At 49.0% G+C, this 19746-nt stretch overlaps 1 protein-coding gene across 1 annotated transcript in view; it reads left to right on the forward strand.

Annotated features, from left to right (window-relative positions):
• Nucleotides 1–19746, forward strand: part of ITGB3 (integrin subunit beta 3) — a 61971-nt gene that overhangs the window by 24961 nt on the left and 17264 nt on the right. Inside the window, exons 3-8 of the mRNA XM_090044139.1 lie at nt 1860–2052; nt 13610–13862; nt 16790–16952; nt 17242–17403; nt 17969–18064; nt 19053–19142. Coding sequence (XP_089900265.1) covers nt 1860–2052; nt 13610–13862; nt 16790–16952; nt 17242–17403; nt 17969–18064; nt 19053–19142 — 957 coding nt within the window. The remainder of the gene's footprint in view (nt 1–1859; nt 2053–13609; nt 13863–16789; nt 16953–17241; nt 17404–17968; nt 18065–19052; nt 19143–19746) is intronic.

A 19746-nucleotide genomic window follows, 5' to 3' on the forward strand; every position in this document is an offset into this window, starting at 1 on the left:
CCTGTGAATAAAGAAGGCACTCCCTTTGCTTGCAGGAAGTAGACTGTTGTCTTGTGAGCCAGCCACTCAGTGACATGGTTATACACCCCCTTCAAGTTACAAAGGAGCTGAAAATGCGGCCACTTGGTTTGGTGCCTCAGTGAAAGCTGACCCATTTTGAAAATCCAAACCAGCCTAAATTCTGACCCCAGCAAAAGGTGCACAGAGGGGACTTGTTCCTTCTGCTTCATGCATGTACTCTCCAAACAAGAAGAGCTTTGGCATTTCCCATCCACCATCTGGGCAATACAGGGGCCAGAGAAACAAAGGTCACTTCCAGCTTCAGGACTCACTCCACATTTACAGGGAGATCATTTTCTGTAATGATTTGCTGCAAATACAGAAGCCTAATGGGTATTTTAAAGGTGCATGCTTCCTGTCATTCTGTGCAAGTCAGCCATTGTTTCATTCCTCCTCTTTGGCAATCTCCATTTCCCAGGGTGAAGAAACACCCATCCCCACCCATGCTCTGCACTTGTGGGGGCTAATGTTCAGTATGTAGCCTCCATGATTCCTGCAGCACCCAGAGCTGAAGGCATCCCCAATTTCTCAGTTATTTATTATTAAAACTGCTTGGCTAACAGTTTCAGGCTTTGAAACAGAAAATTATTTTCTCATTTTTGCTTAACTGAAATGTGCAAAGAGAAGAGTATGCACATATCTTTCACCTCTTCCCCCAATCAAAGTGGGGGTCATCAGTGCTGTAAATACACAGGCTATGTACAGACAGTCAAAAAGCCTGAGGCTGAATCGATTCAGTCTTTGCAGGTTGTTTTAAACTGCAGAGATTAAACTGAGAAACAACTGGACAGACATTTACTTTTGGTTCAGGAAATACAGGCATACGTGCAGTGGCTCAGGCCAGAAGCCAGGGGTGCTAGAGCATGGCACTCTGGCATGTATCCAGCATAGCCTGTGTATTCGCTTCTTCTTCCTGCTGTCCCTGAGGTCTCTGTTCCACAAGGGCTAGGGACAGAAGTTACACATCAACCAGTTTAAGTGATCAGAAACTGATTTAAACCTGTAACAGAACAGGTGTTCAGTGCACATAAACCAGTTGGAAAATGGCTGAAACTGGTTTGAGATAAACCTGGTAGAATGTAGTATCACACTTAACAGATTTGGGTCAAACTGATTTATGTAATGTTTGTCCCAGACCCCTTGCTGGTTTAAGATAAACCAGACACCCCCAGCATCCCGGCATCCTCTCTGGGCTGGGAAGGGCTCTCTGCTCCACAGCAGGTCTGGCCCCTCCCCTCTGCTCCCTGGCTGCAGCTCTAGCAAAGATGGGCTGCTTCCCCCCACCCCCTCACCACTCCCTGCTAAGCAGGAATTCCTCCCTCCCCTCTGCCTTGCTGAGAGGTGTCTGTGTATTAGCTAGCAGACCACATGCTGGCTACAGTCTGTGCTATGGCAGCTGGGACAAAGGCAGAATCAACAGGTAGCTGGTAACTTACCACTAACTTGCCACTATTAGCCCTTAGAAGTGAGGACAGGGAGTTTGACACCAAGAAAGTGGAGATCATGCAGACCTGATAAGAGGAAGTGGTGACATTTTGTGTAGGTGGTGGTGATGAGCTGGGAAAGCCAGTGAGATGTGTGCAGCAGTCCTCGGAGCACTCATTAACTGTCTGTTTTGAAGATTGTCTCTCCTCCCTGCACTAGTTGGAGCTCCTGTATAGTTCCCAAAGGTGATCCATTTAATATCAGGCTCTGTGATAAGGTGTCACAGAGTCATGGCCCCATTCCCAAGGGCATCAAGTCGTAATCCCAGTTGGCTACTTCAGAACCTCACAGCTCTCTCTACCTTCCTCTCCCAGGACTTAGGACAGGGAACTCCTCGCTGCGACTGGAAAGAGAACCTCCTACAAAATGGCTGCTCATTGGATTTCATCGAGTTCCCAGTCAGCAGCACTGAAGTTGAAAAGAATGACTCACTCAGTGACACTGGCTCCGGAGACACCATTGCCACCCAAATGACCCCCCAGAAAATAAAACTCATCTTGCGGCCAGGTAGGTGCCAAACGATCCCAATCCGGCCTGAAGAAAGGGCTTGCTTGTGAGGGTGTTGGCAATGGAAGTGCAGCCTGAGACCTCTGGGTGAGCCTGTTCTGCCTGAGAAAAATGCCTTGGACTCTGCTTACTGGGAGGAGTGACTGAGCAATCCAGAGTGGCTGGATTGGGGGCCATGTGGCAAGGTACGAATTGCATATGCAAAGCACCATCCTGTCCTGCAGCCTCATCATTGGGAAGATCGTGCTGTTGTTCCAGGAAGTTGGGATCAATCCATCCCAGAGATGCACTGTAGGGTGGCTCAGACTGCACTAGTGACTTGGAGTCAAACTACCTCCGTTTTCAAAAGTACCCTTCTCGTTTTCAAACGTACACCTAGAAACCTAAATTACACTGAAAAATGCTAAACATCACCTAGCTCAGATAGTATTTTTTTGTCAGCAGATCTTAAAGCTCTTTGCAAAGTAAGTATCATTTGGAGGCACTTTAGAGGGAGCATCTACATGTTGCCATATGGCAATGTTGCTACGGAGCCGTGTTTGGTACTTTATTTTGGAAGTACTAAAACACAGTGCAGTATGGGCTGTTACTGTGCAATATGGGCTGTTACTGTGCTGTGCACGCCGCACATGGGTAAATTTCCCAGCTATGTCGCTGCAGCCATTGCCAGGGAGCGCGCTGCTACACCAATGTAGCTGGCGATCACATGTAGACACACATGATCTCTATTTCGCTGTAGCATGTTGCTATGTTACCATAGGGTGATGTGTAGACGCACCAACAGAAGAGGAAACTGAGGTACTGGGAAGTGAATTAGTTGAAGTCAGCTAAAACAAGGTTGGCTGACCTTCAGCCTTTAGTTTATCTCAGGGGCAGGCAATTATTTCAGGCAGAGGGCCACTTACTGAGTTTTGGCAAGCCATTGAGAGCCACATGACAGGCAGCCAGGGGCAGATAAATATTAATTTTCTAAATTTTTTAGGGGCCCTGCAGGCTGGATAGAATGGCCTGGCAGGCCGCATCCGGCCCCCAGGCCGCATTTTGCCCACCCCTGTTTCATCTTGTAGCTCCACAGAGTTGGAGAGATTAGACTGGCTCACAAGAGAGCGCTCCACGCAGTTTATATGGCTGGCAACTTTGCCTAAAACAGGAACCAAAGAAAAAATACGGTGCCTAGGGAGGCACATAGCATAACCCCATTGGAAGAAACAGTGCCATATATAATGGCTAATGCACAATACATCACAGGACATCTTCAGCTCCTAAGTGTTTAAATAGCTTTTGAAAGTGGGAGTTTGGCTTCTCAGTCATGAAACTGCTTCTGAAAATGTTCTCCCTATTCTAGCAGGCTGCAGAGCAGCCTCTCCTGTGATAACAGGTTGCATCTAGTCCTGTGCACCTTCCAATGGAAATGTTATCCACAGTTCCCTGCCGAGAGCTCTCTTGTCCTCCTCCCAACACATTTCTTGCTTCAGTCCCTCTGCAACAAGACCTGCTCTCCTTATCTCAAGCAATCCTATGAGCAAGAGAACAGTTCTTTTTATTCCCATCTACGCTCACTTATGCTATCAGGTGAATCTAACTGGCCTCCTCCATTGTCTTGGGCTGTTTGGCTATCAGATAATTTGCTATCCTGTTTCCCTGGGGCACTGAGGAGGTAAGTTTCCTTTACTCAGAGCCCAAATGGCTGAGGCAGGTGAACAGGCTTGCCTGGGTGATTTGTAGTTGCAAGGCTGAGTATCTGGGAAATATCTGGACGTCTGACTTAGATTTCGTAGATTTCATAGACATCCACCTCCAATGGCAGGCTGTTCCAGACCTTGGGGGCTTGGACAGGAAAGAAATTCTTCCTTATGTCCAGCCTGAAACGGTCTTGCAGGAGTTTGTGACAGTTCGACCTCGTCATCCCTTGGGGCGCTCTGGTGAACAAACGTTCCCCCAGATCCTGGTGGTCACCCCTGATAAACTTATAGGTGGCCATCAGATCACCCCTGAGCCTGCGCTTTTCCAGGCTAAAGAGTCCCATGGCTCTCAGCCTGTCATCATAAGATCTGTTTTCCTGACCTCTGATCATGCGCGTGGCTCTCCTCTGGACTCTCTCAAGCTTCTCCACATCCTTTTTGAATTGTGGAGCCCAAAACTGGACGCAGTACTCCAGCTGCGGCCTCACCAAGGCCAAGTACAAGGGGAGAATGACGTCCCGGGATTTGCTCGAGAAGCATCTATGGATGCAAGCCAGCGTTTTGGTCGCTTTATTAGCCGCAGCATCGCATTGCAGGCTCATGTTCATCTTGTGGTCAATGATGACCCCCAAGTCTCTTTCTTCTGTAGTGCTAACCAACGTAGCACTGCCGAGCCTATAAGGGTGCTGCAGGTTTTTCCTCCCAAGGTGGAGAACCTTGCATTTTTCGGTGTTAAACACCATGAGGTTCTCGTCTGCCCATTTGCTGAGCTTGTCCAGGTCAGCCTGGATCACCCGCCTATCTTCTGGCGTGGATGCTTTGCCCCAAAGTTTGGTGTCATCGGCAAACTTGGCCAGTCCACTCCTGACTTCAATGTCCACATCATTAATGAAGATGTTGAACAGTATGGGTCCCAGGACAGAGCCTTGAGGGACCCCACTGGTCACAGGGCACCACGATGAGTGACTGCCATCAATCACAACCCTCTGGGTCCGACCACAGAGCCAATTTCCCAGGCAGCGGATCGTGGGGGAGCCAAGGCCACAACTGGGCAGTTTGGCCAAGAGGTGATCATGGGATACCAGATCAAAAGCTTTTTTGAAGTCAAGATATATGACATCAATCTCTTCTCCCTTGTCCAGATGATAGGACTTAAACACACTAAAATACCTGGCTCTTCCCACCCCACCCCACCCCACCCCACACACCTGCAGGCTGAGTCAGGGCGCAGGGCTGTTCTGTTCCCAGCTGCCACTGTCACAGTCCACTGCTGTGGGGGGGGTGGGGAGCGGGGCAGGAAGCTTCTGCCCTGCATGTGGAGCTCCAGCTCCAGCTCCAAGACACCTGGGAAGACAGAAGGCACCTGGCAGAAGGAAGCCATCTCCCCTGGCCTGCAGTGGTTACCCCCCAGCCATTCCTGCTCCTCCTGAGCCTCTGTGAGAGGCAGTGGGGGGTGAGGGTTGAAGCCTTCCACCTTTCTCCTTTCAAGGCATCTGGGAGCTGGAGCCAGAGCTCCACACACAGGGCAGAAACTTCCCACCGCCCCCCAAGTGGCATGGCATGGCCATAGCAGCAGGATTTCATAGATTTCATAGATTTCATAGACATTAGGGCTGGAAGGGACCTCGGGAGATCATCGAGTCCAGCCCCCTGCCCAAAGGGCAGGAAGTCAGCTGGGGTCATAGGATCCCAGCAAGATAAGCATCCAATTTACTCTTGAAGGTGTTCAATGTAGGTGCTTGAACCACCTCCGCTGGCAGACTGTTCCAGACCTTGGGGGCTCGGACAGGAAAGAAATTCTTCCTTATGTCCAGCCTGAAACGGTCTTGCAGGAGTTTGTGACCGTTCGACCTCGTCATCCCTTGGGGCGCTCTGGTGAACAGACGTTCCCCCAGATCCTGGTGGTCACCCCTGATAAACTTATAGGTGGCCATCAGATCACCCCTGAGCCTGCGCTTTTCCAGGCTAAAGAGTCCCATGGCTCTCAGCCTGTCATCATAAGATCTGTTTTCCTGACCTCTGATCATGCGCGTGGCTCTCCTCTGGACTCCCTCAAGCTTCTCCACATCCTTTTTGAATTGTGGAGCCCAAAACTGGATGCAGTACTCCAGCTGCGGCCTCACCAAGGCCGAGTACAAGGGGAGAATGACGTCCCGGGATTTGCTCGAGAAGCATCTATGGATGCACGCCAGCGTTTTGGTCGCTTTATCAGCCGCAGCATCGCATTGCAGGCTCATGTTCATCTTGTGGTCAATGATGACCCCCAAGTCTCTTTCTTCTGTAGTGCTAACCAACGTAGCACTGCCAAGCCTATAAGGGTGCTGCAGGTTTTTCCTCCCAAGGTGGAGAACCTTGCATTTTTCGGTGTTAAACACCATGAGGTTCTCGTCTGCCCATTTGCTGAGCTTGTCCAGGTCAGCCTGGATCACCCGCCTATCTTCTGGCGTGGATGCTTTGCCCCAAAGTTTGGTGTCATCGGCAAACTTGGCCAATCCGCTTCTGACTCCAATGTCCACATCATTAATGAAGATGTTGAACAGTATGGGTCCCAGGACAGAGCCTTGAGGGACCCCACTGGTCACAGGGCACCATGATGAGTGACTGCCATCAATCACAACCCTCTGGGTCCGACCACGAAGCCAATTTCCCAGCCAGCGTATCGTGGTGGAGCCAAAGCCACAACTGGGCAGTTTGGCCAAGAGGTGATCATGGGATACCAGATCAAAAGCTTTTTTGAAGTCAAGATATATGACATCAATCTCTTCTCCCTTGTCCAGGTGATAGGTCACCTGGTCATAGAAGGAAATGAGATTGGTCAAACAAGACCTACCCGCAACAAACCCGTGCTGGCTGTCCCTTAGAATGTTAGCCTGGGCCAGTCCCTCAAGGATGGCCTCCTTAATAAACTTTTCTAAGATCTTCCCCAGGATAGAAGTCAGGCTAATGGGCCTGTAGTTAGCCGGATCCACTCTCCTCCCTTTCTTGAAGATCGGCACCACACTGGCCTTCTTCCAGTCTTCGGGCACTACACCAGAGCACCAGGAGTTTTCAAAGATCCGTGCCAGGGGCTGGGCTATGACGCTCGCCAGCTCCTTGAGTACCCTGGGGTGCAGGTTGTCAGGGCCAGCTGACTTGAAGGTATCCAGCTTCTCAAGGTGTTCCTTCACGAGGTCAGCATTGATAGAGGGTAGGGGATCCCCCTCACCCAGATTTCCCTGTCCCATAGCAGGCATGGGCATCCCGTGTGACTGATGAAAGACTGACGCAAAGTACCTATTTAATAGGTTGGCTTTTTCCTGGGCGTCAGTTGTCAGTTGCCCCATCTGGTTTAGCAGGGGTCCAACATTGCCCTTGCTTTTCCTCCGGCTCCCCACATATCTGAAAAAGGACTTTTTGTTGTCCTTGATGCTTGAAGCTAGTTGGAGTTCAGTTGCAGCCTTGGCTTTCCTGGTTTGCTCCCTGCAGGACCGGACCAGCGCAGAACAATTCTCCTTGGAGGTGAATCCCGTCCTCCATCCTTTGAAGGCTTTCCTTTTTAGCCACAGTAGGTCCGCTAGGTCTCTGGAGAGCCAGGGGGGGCTGCTGTGCCTTCTTGCTGCCTTTCCTCTGTGTTGGAATAGATTTAGCTTGTGCACTGAGGATCGCTTCCTTGAGAAGCAACCACTCTTCTTGAACTCCCAACTCCCTGGGGTCATGGTCCCTGAGAGCCTGACTGACTAGCCTCTTGAGCTTGTCAAAGTCAGCTTTTCTGAAGTCAAGGACTTCTGTGTTGCTGACTGACTTGCCAGCTTTACGGCGGATGGTGAAGGTGATCAGCTCGTGGTCGCTGTCACCCAACTTCCCATCAATCACTAGGTCACCAATTAGGTCGTCCCCCGTAGCCAGTACCAGGTCAAGCAGCGCTTTGCCTCTCGTTGGCCCATAGACTTCTTGAGTCAGGTAGAGTTCATCCACGCACGAGAGAAAGCTTTGCGCCCGCTCAGATTTAGCTGAGTGATCTTCCCACGAGATGTCCGGGTAATTGAAGTCACCCATGACAACCAAGGTCCTGGAGCAAGCGGCCTCAGTCAGTTCCTGGGCGAACTCCTGGTCAAGCTCGGGACTTTGAGTGGGAGGTCTGTAGTAGACTCCCACCATTGTGTCCCCTGTGCTGAATTCCCCACGAATTTTTACCCAGAGGGTCTCTAGCTGTCCATGCTGGTCACCAACATCAGCTTGCAGGGACATGTAGCTTTCCTTCACATAGAGAGCTACACTCCCACCCCTTTTATCCACACGATCCCTCCTGTACAGGGTATAGCCCTCTATACCCGTGGTCCAGTCATGGGTGGAGTCCCACCAGGTCTCCGTTATCCCAGTGACATCATATTTCTTTGCACTGAGCAGGAGGACGAGCTCGTCCTGCTTGTTGCCCAGGCTCCTGGCATTAGTGTACAGAACTAATTAGCTGGGGACAGAACACACCCCCACCCCAGCCAGCCTGCAGCTGCTTGTGCAGCTGCACCCCTGGGTGCTGCACAGGGCAGGGGGCGCAGCAGTAGTGGCTGCCTGGCTCAGGGCCTACTGGCACCTCCAAGCTGGCCAGGGAAGCCCACTCTCCAGCCGACCCCAACCTAGCAGGGATAGACGCTGGCCAGCAGGGCTCCTTGGGGGAGGCAGGGACTGGCGTTATTCTCCCTCTGTCCGGCAGAGGGGACAGGAGGGGGCTTATTCCACCACTCGGAGGTGGAAGTGTCAGTCGGGGCGGGCAGACCTGGCTGTGATCCCCTGGGTGCAGGTCAGGGTAAACGGGAGAATAACCCCCCTCCCTGCCCCCTCTGCCTCAGCAGCCATAGTGGCCCCCACTGCAGCAGCAAGGGGGGAAATGCCCAGCAGACCCAAGTCAGGTGCCTGCTGGTGGGACCGGGGGGGGGGGGGTGGAATTAAACCCCTCTCTGGCCAGTTCAGCCCTGACTGCCCACACACCAATCATTACAGATCTCCTGCAGCTGAGGGCACACTCTAGTGCCCCCAGGCTCCTGGCCTGAGCAACTGCAGGCATGTGCCCGCATTTTCTCAATCCAGGGGGGGACATCTGTACTGTTACAAACTGGTTTAACCTAGGCAGGTTAGAGTAACCTGCAAAGGTTGAATCAATTCAGGCTCCAGCTTTTTGGATGTCTGTCCCTAGCCTTAGGGTTTGGAAGGTTTTGCAGTAGTCTGGAGCCTCAGAGTTTTTGCAAGAGATAAGTCCTATATGAGGCAGTGTGACATCTGCTGACGCCAGCCTGAAAGTCATCAGCAAAATGTAGAGTTTCCAGACTTGTGGGGGCGTTCCTCTTCCTTTTGGAGAAAGAAAAACCATGCTGCCCACTTAGGTCCTAACTTTAGACCTCTGAAATAGCTGTGTGGAGACCTACAGGTCCAGTTAAAGCCCATTTAGGGATAAGGAAGATGAAAAGTCCCTTGCTTCTGTCCTATTCTGGTTCTTAGCTTGCTCTCCACAATGTAATATTTAAGCACCTCCCATTAGTGTCAGAGTCCTAACAAGCATCCCAGCCAGGACTAATTGCCCAGTTGGCTAAACCTAACAGAAACTCTAACTGGCAGCTCCACCCTGACTGATGAGCCACTGTTAGAGCCTCCTGATTGACTGCTGGGGATAGCAGCCTCCCTCTCTAGTTCCACATGCAGCACTACACTGCAGGCCGGTCAGCATTTTTGAAGGTCTATTGTGGTTAGCCTCTTTGGGCCCTGTGCTCTTGTCTCTCTGGCTTCTGACCCTGCTTGCTTCTGTTTCTGGATGCTGGTGAGAAATTCCCCGTAGCTTTGATAACTCAGTTTCTGACTCCAGAACCCTGATTTGGCCTGTGACTTGAATCATGTTCCTGGAATTACCTCTTGAATTTGTTAATTTGGTCTCTGACGCTACAACCCTGGCTTGGCCTGTAACATAGACTCTACTCCTGGAATTCCCCTTTGGTTTCAGTGCTTCTGGATTCTGCCTCTGTCTCCTGTCCTCCAGTAGCAGCCTAACCAATAGCCAAGACTGCCTGTAACCCAGTCCTTACAGCCAGTTCATTAAGCAATGTGATTAACAACTCTTGGGTGTGACTCCATTGTTCTATCATCCCTGGGATTTCTGAGTGACTATCTCATGTGAGGAGCCTTTTGTTCAGTTTCCACCAGTGCCAGAGAGCACTTGTTGCATCTTTTCCCCTGAAATTATTCAGCAGTCAGTGATTCCTATATGGAGCAATGGATTCTGTCAACCCCTGAATTCTTAATATTGGCACCTATCCCCTTCCCTCACTGAAAACCAGAGCCTGGCTGTCCATAGCTAATAAAGGCAAAACATTTCGCCCATATCTTTGGAACTGACCTCAGAAGGGTTCAAGCCCAAAGACATGAGACACTAGAGATCTGTTTGCAATCAGCGTGAATGTAAAATGCCCCAAGTCTTGGCAGAGCTGTTAGCATTTATATGGAGTTCTTCATCGACAGGGTCTGAGAAAATTAGCACAAGTATTCAAATATAATTCATTCCCATGTGATGACAAAGAGCCCAAGGTGATATTGCTTACTCAGTATTGGTCGCTGATTGGTAGAAGTGGAATTAAAATCCAAGCCTTGTTGCTCCAGGTCTGGTACCATCTCTGCCCAACTATGCTTCATTCCCAAAGCAGGTATTTTATGGGCTCCTTGAACCAAGAAACTCAATACTGAAATATAAAACAAGGTGTTTCATTAGCCATGCCCTGCATCCTGCAACAGGAATAATCAGCCTCCCAAGGCTTTAGCCCACTATGCAGAACTAGGCCAGTTTCCATGCAGTGTGTCAGTATAGCACCTAGCACATTTTGGTTCTCCACCATTAACAGTTCTTGCTAGAGCTGGGCACAAGTTGCTTACAGATGTTAAATAAAAAGCAGCACTTTAAATTGCATGCCCCTGCACTGAGCCCACCACATGCCTAGAAAAGACACCGTGTTAGTTGGACCTGGCTCACCTAACGTCTGTATAGACCAGACACTTTAGCAGGGCTTTTTTTGGCACTTTATTTTTGGCTGATTGATTTGGCTTTAGATAAAAGCACCAAAAAGCCCCACCGAAGCATCCAATCTATACAGACTCTGCGGAGCCAGGTCAGACTAACACACTGGTTCTTCTGGTAAAACATATTTTGAACATCTGTAAGCAGCTTGTGCTGCTTTCTAAATCTCCCAAATGGTTTTCCTCATTTGGGAGATTTAGAAATTTTGCATGTTTTTCCCCATTCTGAATCAGCCTGAAAAAGCAATCTTGAAAATCTGCGAATTGAAAAAAAAAAATAGTTTAGGTTGATCAAAAATATTTTTTCTCAGTTTGGATATATTTGTTTCTCTCCAGACTTGCGTTTTAAATGCTGTTACTATATAGGAACTGAAATAGCTAAATGAAAAGCTGTTTCAGACTAAAAACAAATTTGTTTTCATTTATAAATGTCAAAAAAGGTCTGCTCCAAATCTTTTTCTTACCCCCAAAACAGAAAATTTAACAAACTTTTCACCAGAAATGTTTCTGACAAACTAGTATTTTTCAGTGAAAGATGTTTCATCAAATAATTCCTAACCATCACTAGCTCTTTGGTGGCTGGAACAGGGGCATTTTACCATTATAGTCAGTGTGATCTAGAAGTGTGATAAATGTTTAATGTGGAACATAGTCCCCTACCAGTCATTCTAACTTAGGGATATCAAACATAGCCTGTGGGTTAGATCCAGGCCGCAGAGCCAGATCATCCAGCCTACAGGCTTGATGAGGGTAGGGAACTACCTGTGGCTTTCATAGCAACAGCCAAAAGCCTGGGATGTTGGGCCTCTTTCTGCTGGGGCCCAGACAGGAACAGGGCACGGGGTGGGATCTGTGGACCTGATCTGGCTCATGGGGTTGGCCCTACACCAGTCATCCAGCCCATGGACTGGTCTGCATCACTCATCTGACCTGTGGGGCCAGACAACTTTGACATCTCTACTCTAACTAATGCTGTCCCTGACAAATGCATACAGCATTTTATGTCACCTTATACCAGCCAGAACATAAGAAAAATGCCTGGGATTCCGGATGTCACCCTCTGTTCAATCTGTATTGTCTGTTACTACCAGGCTGTACAGGCTATGTGGATTTTGTAGGCCTGAAAGAGCATCTTTCGTGCGGTGGGCACATGATTTTCATCTCATGTTCACTTATTTGTCATGACCCACAGCTATCAAATCAAGAATGACCTGTGCCTACCTAGGAATACTGATGCATTTATGCATGTAGGAGCCTCAGACAAAGCACTGAAGCTCATACGGGATATGCCGTAACATAAATACTACTTGGTGCAGGTTTTGCACTTTTTGGTGTTTTACTTAGGGGCTAAGTACAGATAGTCAAAAGACCTGAGGCTGAATCAATTCAGTCTTTGCAGGTTAGTCTAAGCTGCAAAAATTAAAGTGAGAAACAGCTTGACAGGCATTCACTTTTGATTCAGGAAATGCAGTCATGTACCTGCAGTGTCTCAGGCCAGAAGCTGGGGAGTGCTAGAGCATGGCTCTCTAGCACGTAGCCAGCATGTGTTTGCTTCTTCTTCCTGCTGCCCCCAAGGTCTCTAGGATTTCCAGTCCAGACTCACAGCAGCAGAACTCTGCAGGGTTGCTCATCACTTCCTCTTCCTGCTTCCAGGTGCCTCCGGGATTTGTAGTCTACAATTGCAGCCAGCAGTAAGTTTTTAGCAGGGCAGGACAGGGTAGGGCAGCTCTTCCCCACCTCCCTCTGGCCCCAGACCCCAGTTGGGGTTTGCCTGGGGGGAGGGAGGGGCAGTCCCTGCCTCCCCCCAACCCTTCTATGCTGGAGCAGACAGCACAGCCCAGGACAGGGCTGGAAAGCATGATGGGATGCCAGGGGACTGTGATTCAACTTGAACCAGAAAGGGGTCTGGGATGGAAGTTTCATAAACTGGTTTGACCCAAGTAAGTTAATTCTGATACTACATTCAACCAGCTCTATCTTAAACCAGTTTCAGCCATTTTGAAACTGGTTTATGTGTACTGAACTTCTGTTCTGTTACAGATTTAAACCATTTTCTGATGACTTAAACCATTTATATATGACTCCCTGCCCAGCATAGGAGACTCCTGTCTAGTAAGACTAGGACTTAGCTCCATCTGGTTCTGTGATCTAACTCACAATAACAGGGGCAGGGCATCAGGGTAGCCAAACTGTCACCAGCTGACCCTAGTTACCTTAGGTAGTCTAGTTGCCAGTGACCTGCCTACCCCCACCGAGCTCCAGTTGCCCACTGAGTGTGGCTGCCTGCTCTTAAGCAACAGCTTTTTCAGTGCCCAGCAGGCTGCTCAGAAAGACAGACATCTTTCTATCTAGTTCTGGATTTCTAATGCCCTATTCCTAGTTTCTTGGGCCCTATTTCCTGACTTCATCTTGGTTCCAGACTCCTGTCCTCTGACAACAAGCTCCTGGTTGTCCTAGGTAATTCCCCATGTCCTGGTCATGCGCAGTTATTGCTTCCTGTTACAGACCTCATGGCTAGTGGCACTGGTCTAGATCTCTGTCCCCTGTTCCTAACATACACACACCTATTGGCCTGTGGCTGTACCCAGAGTGACTACCTATGTCCCAGTCCCTTATAGACCTCAGCTTCTTGACTTGCCTGTTCCTGATCCCCTGACTCCAGATTAGTCTGGACCCTTGCTTCTCCAACTTTGCCTGTTCCTGATCCCCTAGGCTGTGACCTGAACACCTACATCCCGGATGTGCTCCTGACACAGTGTTCCATCTCACAACCCTCTCCTTCCCCATGACACTCCCATGAATCTATAGGAAGTTTCTCACTTTGTTGTCACATTCCATTTCAGATGACTCCCAAATCTTCTCTGTCCAAGTGCGCCAAGTGGAGGACTACCCAGTGGACATCTACTACCTGATGGATTTGTCTAACTCCATGAAGGATGATCTCAAGAACATCCAAAACCTGGGCACCAACCTAGCTAAGGAGATGAGCAAGCTCACCAGCAACCTGCGGATTGGCTTTGGGGCCTTTGTGGACAAGCCCATGTCACCATACATGTACATCTCACCACAGGAAGCCATTGACAATCCTTGCTATGAGTAAGTCCTACTAAGAGCCTGAAATCAATAACAGTTTCTCCATCCATTTCAAGGGGATCGGTGAAGCCATAGATATTGAAAGATAATTGACACTATGACATAAGAATGTCAATGGGAAACCTAGCACCTGGCATGAATCAACAGAGCTTTGCCAATTCATGCCAGTCAAGGACCTGTCCTGATATATTCAACAAAGAAAGGGAGAGTTTTATCCCTGGGTTTTCTGCTGCTTAACTATGGAGCCTTCAGCAAGACAGTTAGGGCTATACTCTTGTTCACCTTTACATACCTATGCTGCACTTATGTAGTCGCATAATTGGCACGTAGAACAGTTTGGGCTCTGTTTCCACTCCTGGAGATCATCTAGGTGTAGGCTATCTGCTGAGAGTAAGACGGAGAGTAAGGGTAGCCTGGGTAACCAGATTGCATCCCTCTGAGCATGCTCAGAAGCAAAGCACAGGATAAGTGCAGCGATGGAGTACAAATGCAATCCAAGCTGTGTGTAAGGGCTAAAAAGTGCAGTTGTGCGGTGATATAAATGCAATCTGGACACATGAAGATAAGGCAGGATGCTGCACCCTTGATGTTTCTGCTCCTATCACCATTTGTAAAATAATGACAATAATAAAACACTTGTTTCATTTTTTCACTGACATAAACAGTAAGCTCTGTTTCTCCCGTTTTACAGAACAGTGGTCCACAGAAGTGCAGTGGCTTTTTTATATTACTGCATCAAGCAGGAGTGTCAAAGTTACCCAGGGCCCTATACCAGATCCAGATTGTGTGGCTCCTCACTGGCCAGATCCAGACCATGAAGGGCCTTGTGGGCCAGTCCTAGATCCAATGGTGGTAGAGTGGGCAACAGTGGCAGCCCAGACATTAATGCAGACATTGCTGGCCCCCCTGTCACCAATATGTGTCCCAAAGGGGGCTTCATAACTGGAAATTCAGCAGCAGGCCTGCCCCCAAATTCATGACACATCTAGGAGCCCTGCAGGCCAGATCTGGCCCACATACAGGATCTGTGACTCTCCCCTCTACACCTAATGGTAGCAGCCCATGTGGGGTTCTCTGGTGTTAGGCAACCACAGTGCAGATGCCCAAAGCTAAATGATGAACCATGGACAAAGCTGAACAGCAATTCAAGGAGTCCTGACTCCCAAGCCAATAATCTATCTATTGACCCACACTGCCTACCTCCTGGGATTAACAAAGTGTGGGTGTATGCTCTATTGCACGGTATGCCATATTGGGGCTCAGAATATCTGGGTTCCTTTCCCATCTCTGTCCCTGCCCTCCTAGGTCACCTTAGGAAGTCAGTTTTCCATGTTTCACTTTCCCTGCTGTAAAATGGGGATAATGGTGCTGACTTCCTGGGTAAAATCCTGTGAAACCTACTGATAAACAACAGTGCATCCAAGCCCTTGTACTATTATTATCAATCAAGGAGCCTATTGAAACAAAGTTTGGAGTAACATTTCTTGATGGTGTTAAATTATTTCTCCTTGGCACAGCTGATTCTAACTCCCACAGGAGGCCAGGCTACGGGCTAAGCTTTAGTAAGGCAACAGGAGCAGATTCAAAGCAGTTGGACCTCTAAGTGAGAGTGCCTACCAGGTAGAACTCACACATGAATGAGGCATAACACAACAGAATGAAAGGGTGGGAAATCAAAATGAGGAAACGGCAGTGCTTCTGCACATTGGAATATGATCAGACCTGGGAACTCACAGCCATGTAAAAAGTAGTGAGATGTGGAAAGGGGTTAGACATGTACGTTGATAAGACTATCCAAAATAATTGCAATTAACACCAGCCCACATTTCATCGCGGCTGCAAAACCTTGTATTTCAGGGCCTAGACCAATCTCTAACTGTCTAAGACATGGAAGAAACTGTCCCATGCCTGTCAGCTGCAGGGTTCCAAACTCATCATCATGTACAGCTAGTCACTGTACTGGTTTCTGTATTATTCAATAGCCGCTGCTCTTGATGTTTCATAAGTCATGTATAATTTGGCACTTCTCAAGTTCCTTACAGGAAAAAAAACAAATGGCGAGTGGCTGCCTGCTTTGCTTTTATGATGGATTTAAAAACAAGCTGAAGTCTTCTCATTGCAAAATCTTCAATGATATTTTAAATTATTGCTGCTAGTGGCTGTTTAGAGCATGAATGAGTGCACAATTGTGTCTGTGCTTTTCTTTTCTTTGCAAGGATCCTCGTACTACTGAGTAGAGCGCTAATACTAAGCTCCTGGTTGATGTGCGCCAGATTTTCCAAGAAGCTCAAGAACATTTTTCTCAAGCATTCCACACCCAGAAATGGTGCCAAAATTGTCCAAACACCTCATCTATTTTTCTCTTCTCCCTTATTCAGATTTTTCACCCCTCACCCATCTACATGGTACCTGAGCACTACCCCAAGGTGCAAAAAGCAAGTGATTAGTGTCTGTCATGAGTGGCTGATTCTTTCTCCTTTCCTCTATCCAGAAGACGAGTCATGTAGGGATTCTTATTGTTAATTTAAATAAAATAAATAAATTGTAGGGCCACTATTTGTGGTTAGCAAAACCAGGGTGCACCCAGACCCCCTGCTAAGAGCACAAGGTGGTGAAGTGTACGTGGTTCCTAGATCTTCCAGGACTTTTCTCCACACCTGGCAGCTGGCCCCACTGCTGAATCATTCTGCCTCCCTGAGGCAGTTGTGATCACCACAGCCCAGCCATTCTTAATATTGAACCAGGAACAGGGTCTGGCTAAATGGGATGATGGTCCCAGTGTGGACAAGGAGTCATGATATGGAAAAAGGTTGAAATTTATTTTACTAATAAATATGCTGCCATGCCCCCTGAGGCTCAGGCTGCCCTGCCACAATGTTCTCTGCTGCTACAAAACTAAACCATTCCTCCATCTAACTCTGTCCCCACAGGTTTTCATATGCCTGCCTTCCTATGTTTGGCTACAAGCATGTGCTGGCACTCACAGACCAAGTGCAACGCTTCAACGAGGAGGTGAAGAAGCAGAGCGTCTCACGAAACCGTGATGCGCCGGAAGGGGGGTTCGATGCCATTATCCAAGCGATCGTCTGTGATGTAAGAGCCTATTTGGCCCAGGTCTTTACAGACAGCATCTCTCAGTATAATGAGCACAGCACCATGTGCAACTAGAGCAGAGGTGAAAGATGGAGAGATGTGAATGTCGAACTGGTGCACACCAGCCATCAACCAACCCCAGGCTTCTGTGGGAACCAGTGCCAGGTTCTTTATGGTAACTCTGGAGAAGCTAAGCTAATAACAGAGCAAAGGTGATAGTAGTAATAAACTGTCCCCCAGCAGCACCACATTGAGGGCACTGAAAATCCTCTCTTGTGTCTTTCCACAGGAGAAGATTGGTTGGAGGAATGATGCTTCCCACCTACTGGTCTTCACAACAGATGCCAAGACCCACATTGCATTGGATGGGCGGCTGGCAGGCATCGTGCAACCTAATGATGGGCAGTGCCACATCAGCCAAGATAACCTCTACTCAGCATCCACCACAATGGTAAACATGATGACCTACGTGCTGGGAGGGATGGAGGAATGGCCCTTCCGTAGAACGCAGGAAACCTTTTTGGGGTCCCCAAGGTAAGGTACAGATGTAGAAACAGCAGGTGGTGAGACCTGAGGAGCATTAGCAGTAGGTAAACCAAACCACACAATTCTGTACAGGTGTGGCTCGTATAGGTGTGTGCACCCATGAATGGATGCACAGGCATGTGCGTGCGTGCAGGGATGTATATATACGTCCGTGTGTACATGTGCAAGTAAAGCTTTGCCAAATGCAGGGCTTTCACAGACATGTCAATGGGAGCTGGACTGAGAGATCGGGCTGTGAAATCCAGGTTTGCCAAGACAGGCAGTTAAGAGGGAGCACAGACTGCTGCAAGTGCACATAACTCCTGCTGGCACCCAAGCCTCCTACTAGCCAGCCTACATTCATGGAAAGAGAACCTGGAGGGTGCTGGGGTGGGGGGAGGGTGGTATGGGAGGAGATTGGGGCGCTGGATAGCAGGATGCAGGCTTCCGTGGAAGCCTGAGTTCCAAGTGCCCCCATTCTGTCTCTGCAGGACTACCCCTCCCTGGGCCTGATGACTGAGAAGCTCTCACAGAAGAACATCAATTTGATCTTTGCCGTGACAGAGAATGTGGCAGGCCTCTACCAGGTAACAGCCTCCAGCCAGTGTCACACAGTGGGAAGAGCTGCAGAGGAAGCGCAGCTTTTTGGAGAGGCCATTGAAGCCCATGGGAGCATTCTTCACTTCAGCTCTGCCTCTCCCCAGGCTCACAAGTGCTCTGGGTGTGGGAGAGGCCACCAGAACCAGGGTTCAAGCTCAGTAATGGCTAGAGCTGCAAACTTGCCCTGCCTAAATAGCCCTCACCAACAGTCCTAGCTGCAGAGGGAGGAAGAGCTCCGAAATCTGCTAAACCCAAAGGACCTCCCATAACCCCCACTGAGCCTCTGAGAGCACTCTGCTCTCCAACTGTAGCATTTCAGTGTTGCTGTCCCCATTTGGTGGCTGGGAACTGAACAAGAGTCATGCAGCAGCAGGCTGGGAGCAGAGCCCAGCTCCCCTTGCTCCAATATGTTCACCAATGCAACACATTGCTACCATTTGCAAGTACCCTGCAAGGAGGCTTTAGACTGGTGATTCTCTACATGAGCATCACAGCTCCCTAGGGTGCCTTGACATCATTTTAGGGGTGCCACAGGGTGCCATACAATGTTAGAACTGTCTGGTATGTAAACATACTTCACAAGATAAACCCAGACATTTCAAAGAGGAATGCACAGTGTTAAAATCATTCTCCCCTGTTGTGGTCTTTCTGAGTTCTTTGCAACAGAAGAGTTGTTTTGTTTTCTCCCATAGTCAAAAAAGGAGTGAAAGCTAAGACTTGGCATTTTCTGAATGGTGTCTCGAGTCTAAGGAGGGATGTCTTGAGCCTAAAGAGGTTGAGACCCACTGCTTTAGATGGATCTTCAAGGTGTTTAGCTGGGACACAGCTTTGGCAGAGGTGGCTAATGCAGGGTTGATGCCCAGCCAGAATCCACATTCTCCATGGGATGAGTAATTAAGAGCTCTGCCCCACAGGCCTCAGCTTTGTGCTCTCACCTTCCCCAGCAGACTAGGATGCTGTGTGTTTTCTTACCAGAACTATAGCGAGCTGATTCCAGGCACGACTGTGGGGACCCTGTCTGGAGACTCCAGCAACGTCTTGCAACTCATTGTGGAGTCCTATGGGGTGAGTGTGTAATGGTGCATTGGCACCACGTCACTCTGCAGCTTCAGCAGCCATGGCACTACAGTAGCAGCCACTAGACTGTGTTAGGTTCACCTGAGGCACTTTGTGGGGCTGGTACTTGTGGCTTCCTAGGGAATTCATACTTTCCTCAGAAGAAATGTACCCCATGCAGATGAGCAGATGGGGTTGGGGACTGCCGTTCCTAATGACCCTAGCCATCATTGCCCAGGGATCACTGAGCTCCAAAGTCATGTGAATGCTCTGTCTGCTTTAACCTTCTTGCATTGCTCCCTGAGCAATCCAGATACACTTCCAGCCTCCCAGGACCCAGCTGGGAGCACCTGCTACCTCATGTGCATATAGAGAGGCACAGAGAAAGCAAGGCCATCCCATATACCAGCAACCCTACCCTTAAACAGATGGCTGGCCCCCTATCTAATGTGTCTGCAGCCCAGGAAAGGCTGCTGGACAACTGATCCTTTTCCCAAACACATGACACAGGTCACCTCCCATAAGGGCACTCAGCTTGCCTCACTTGCTCACTGCATCTGATCCAGCACAGGTTGGAAGCAGCTGCAGTGTTGCTCAGTTTGTTTTACATACA

Source organism: Crocodylus siamensis, chromosome 4, assembly GCF_052110815.1.
Source record: "Crocodylus siamensis isolate JL-2025a chromosome 4, ASM5211081v1, whole genome shotgun sequence".
NCBI classification, from domain to species: Eukaryota; Metazoa; Chordata; order Crocodylia; family Crocodylidae; genus Crocodylus; species Crocodylus siamensis.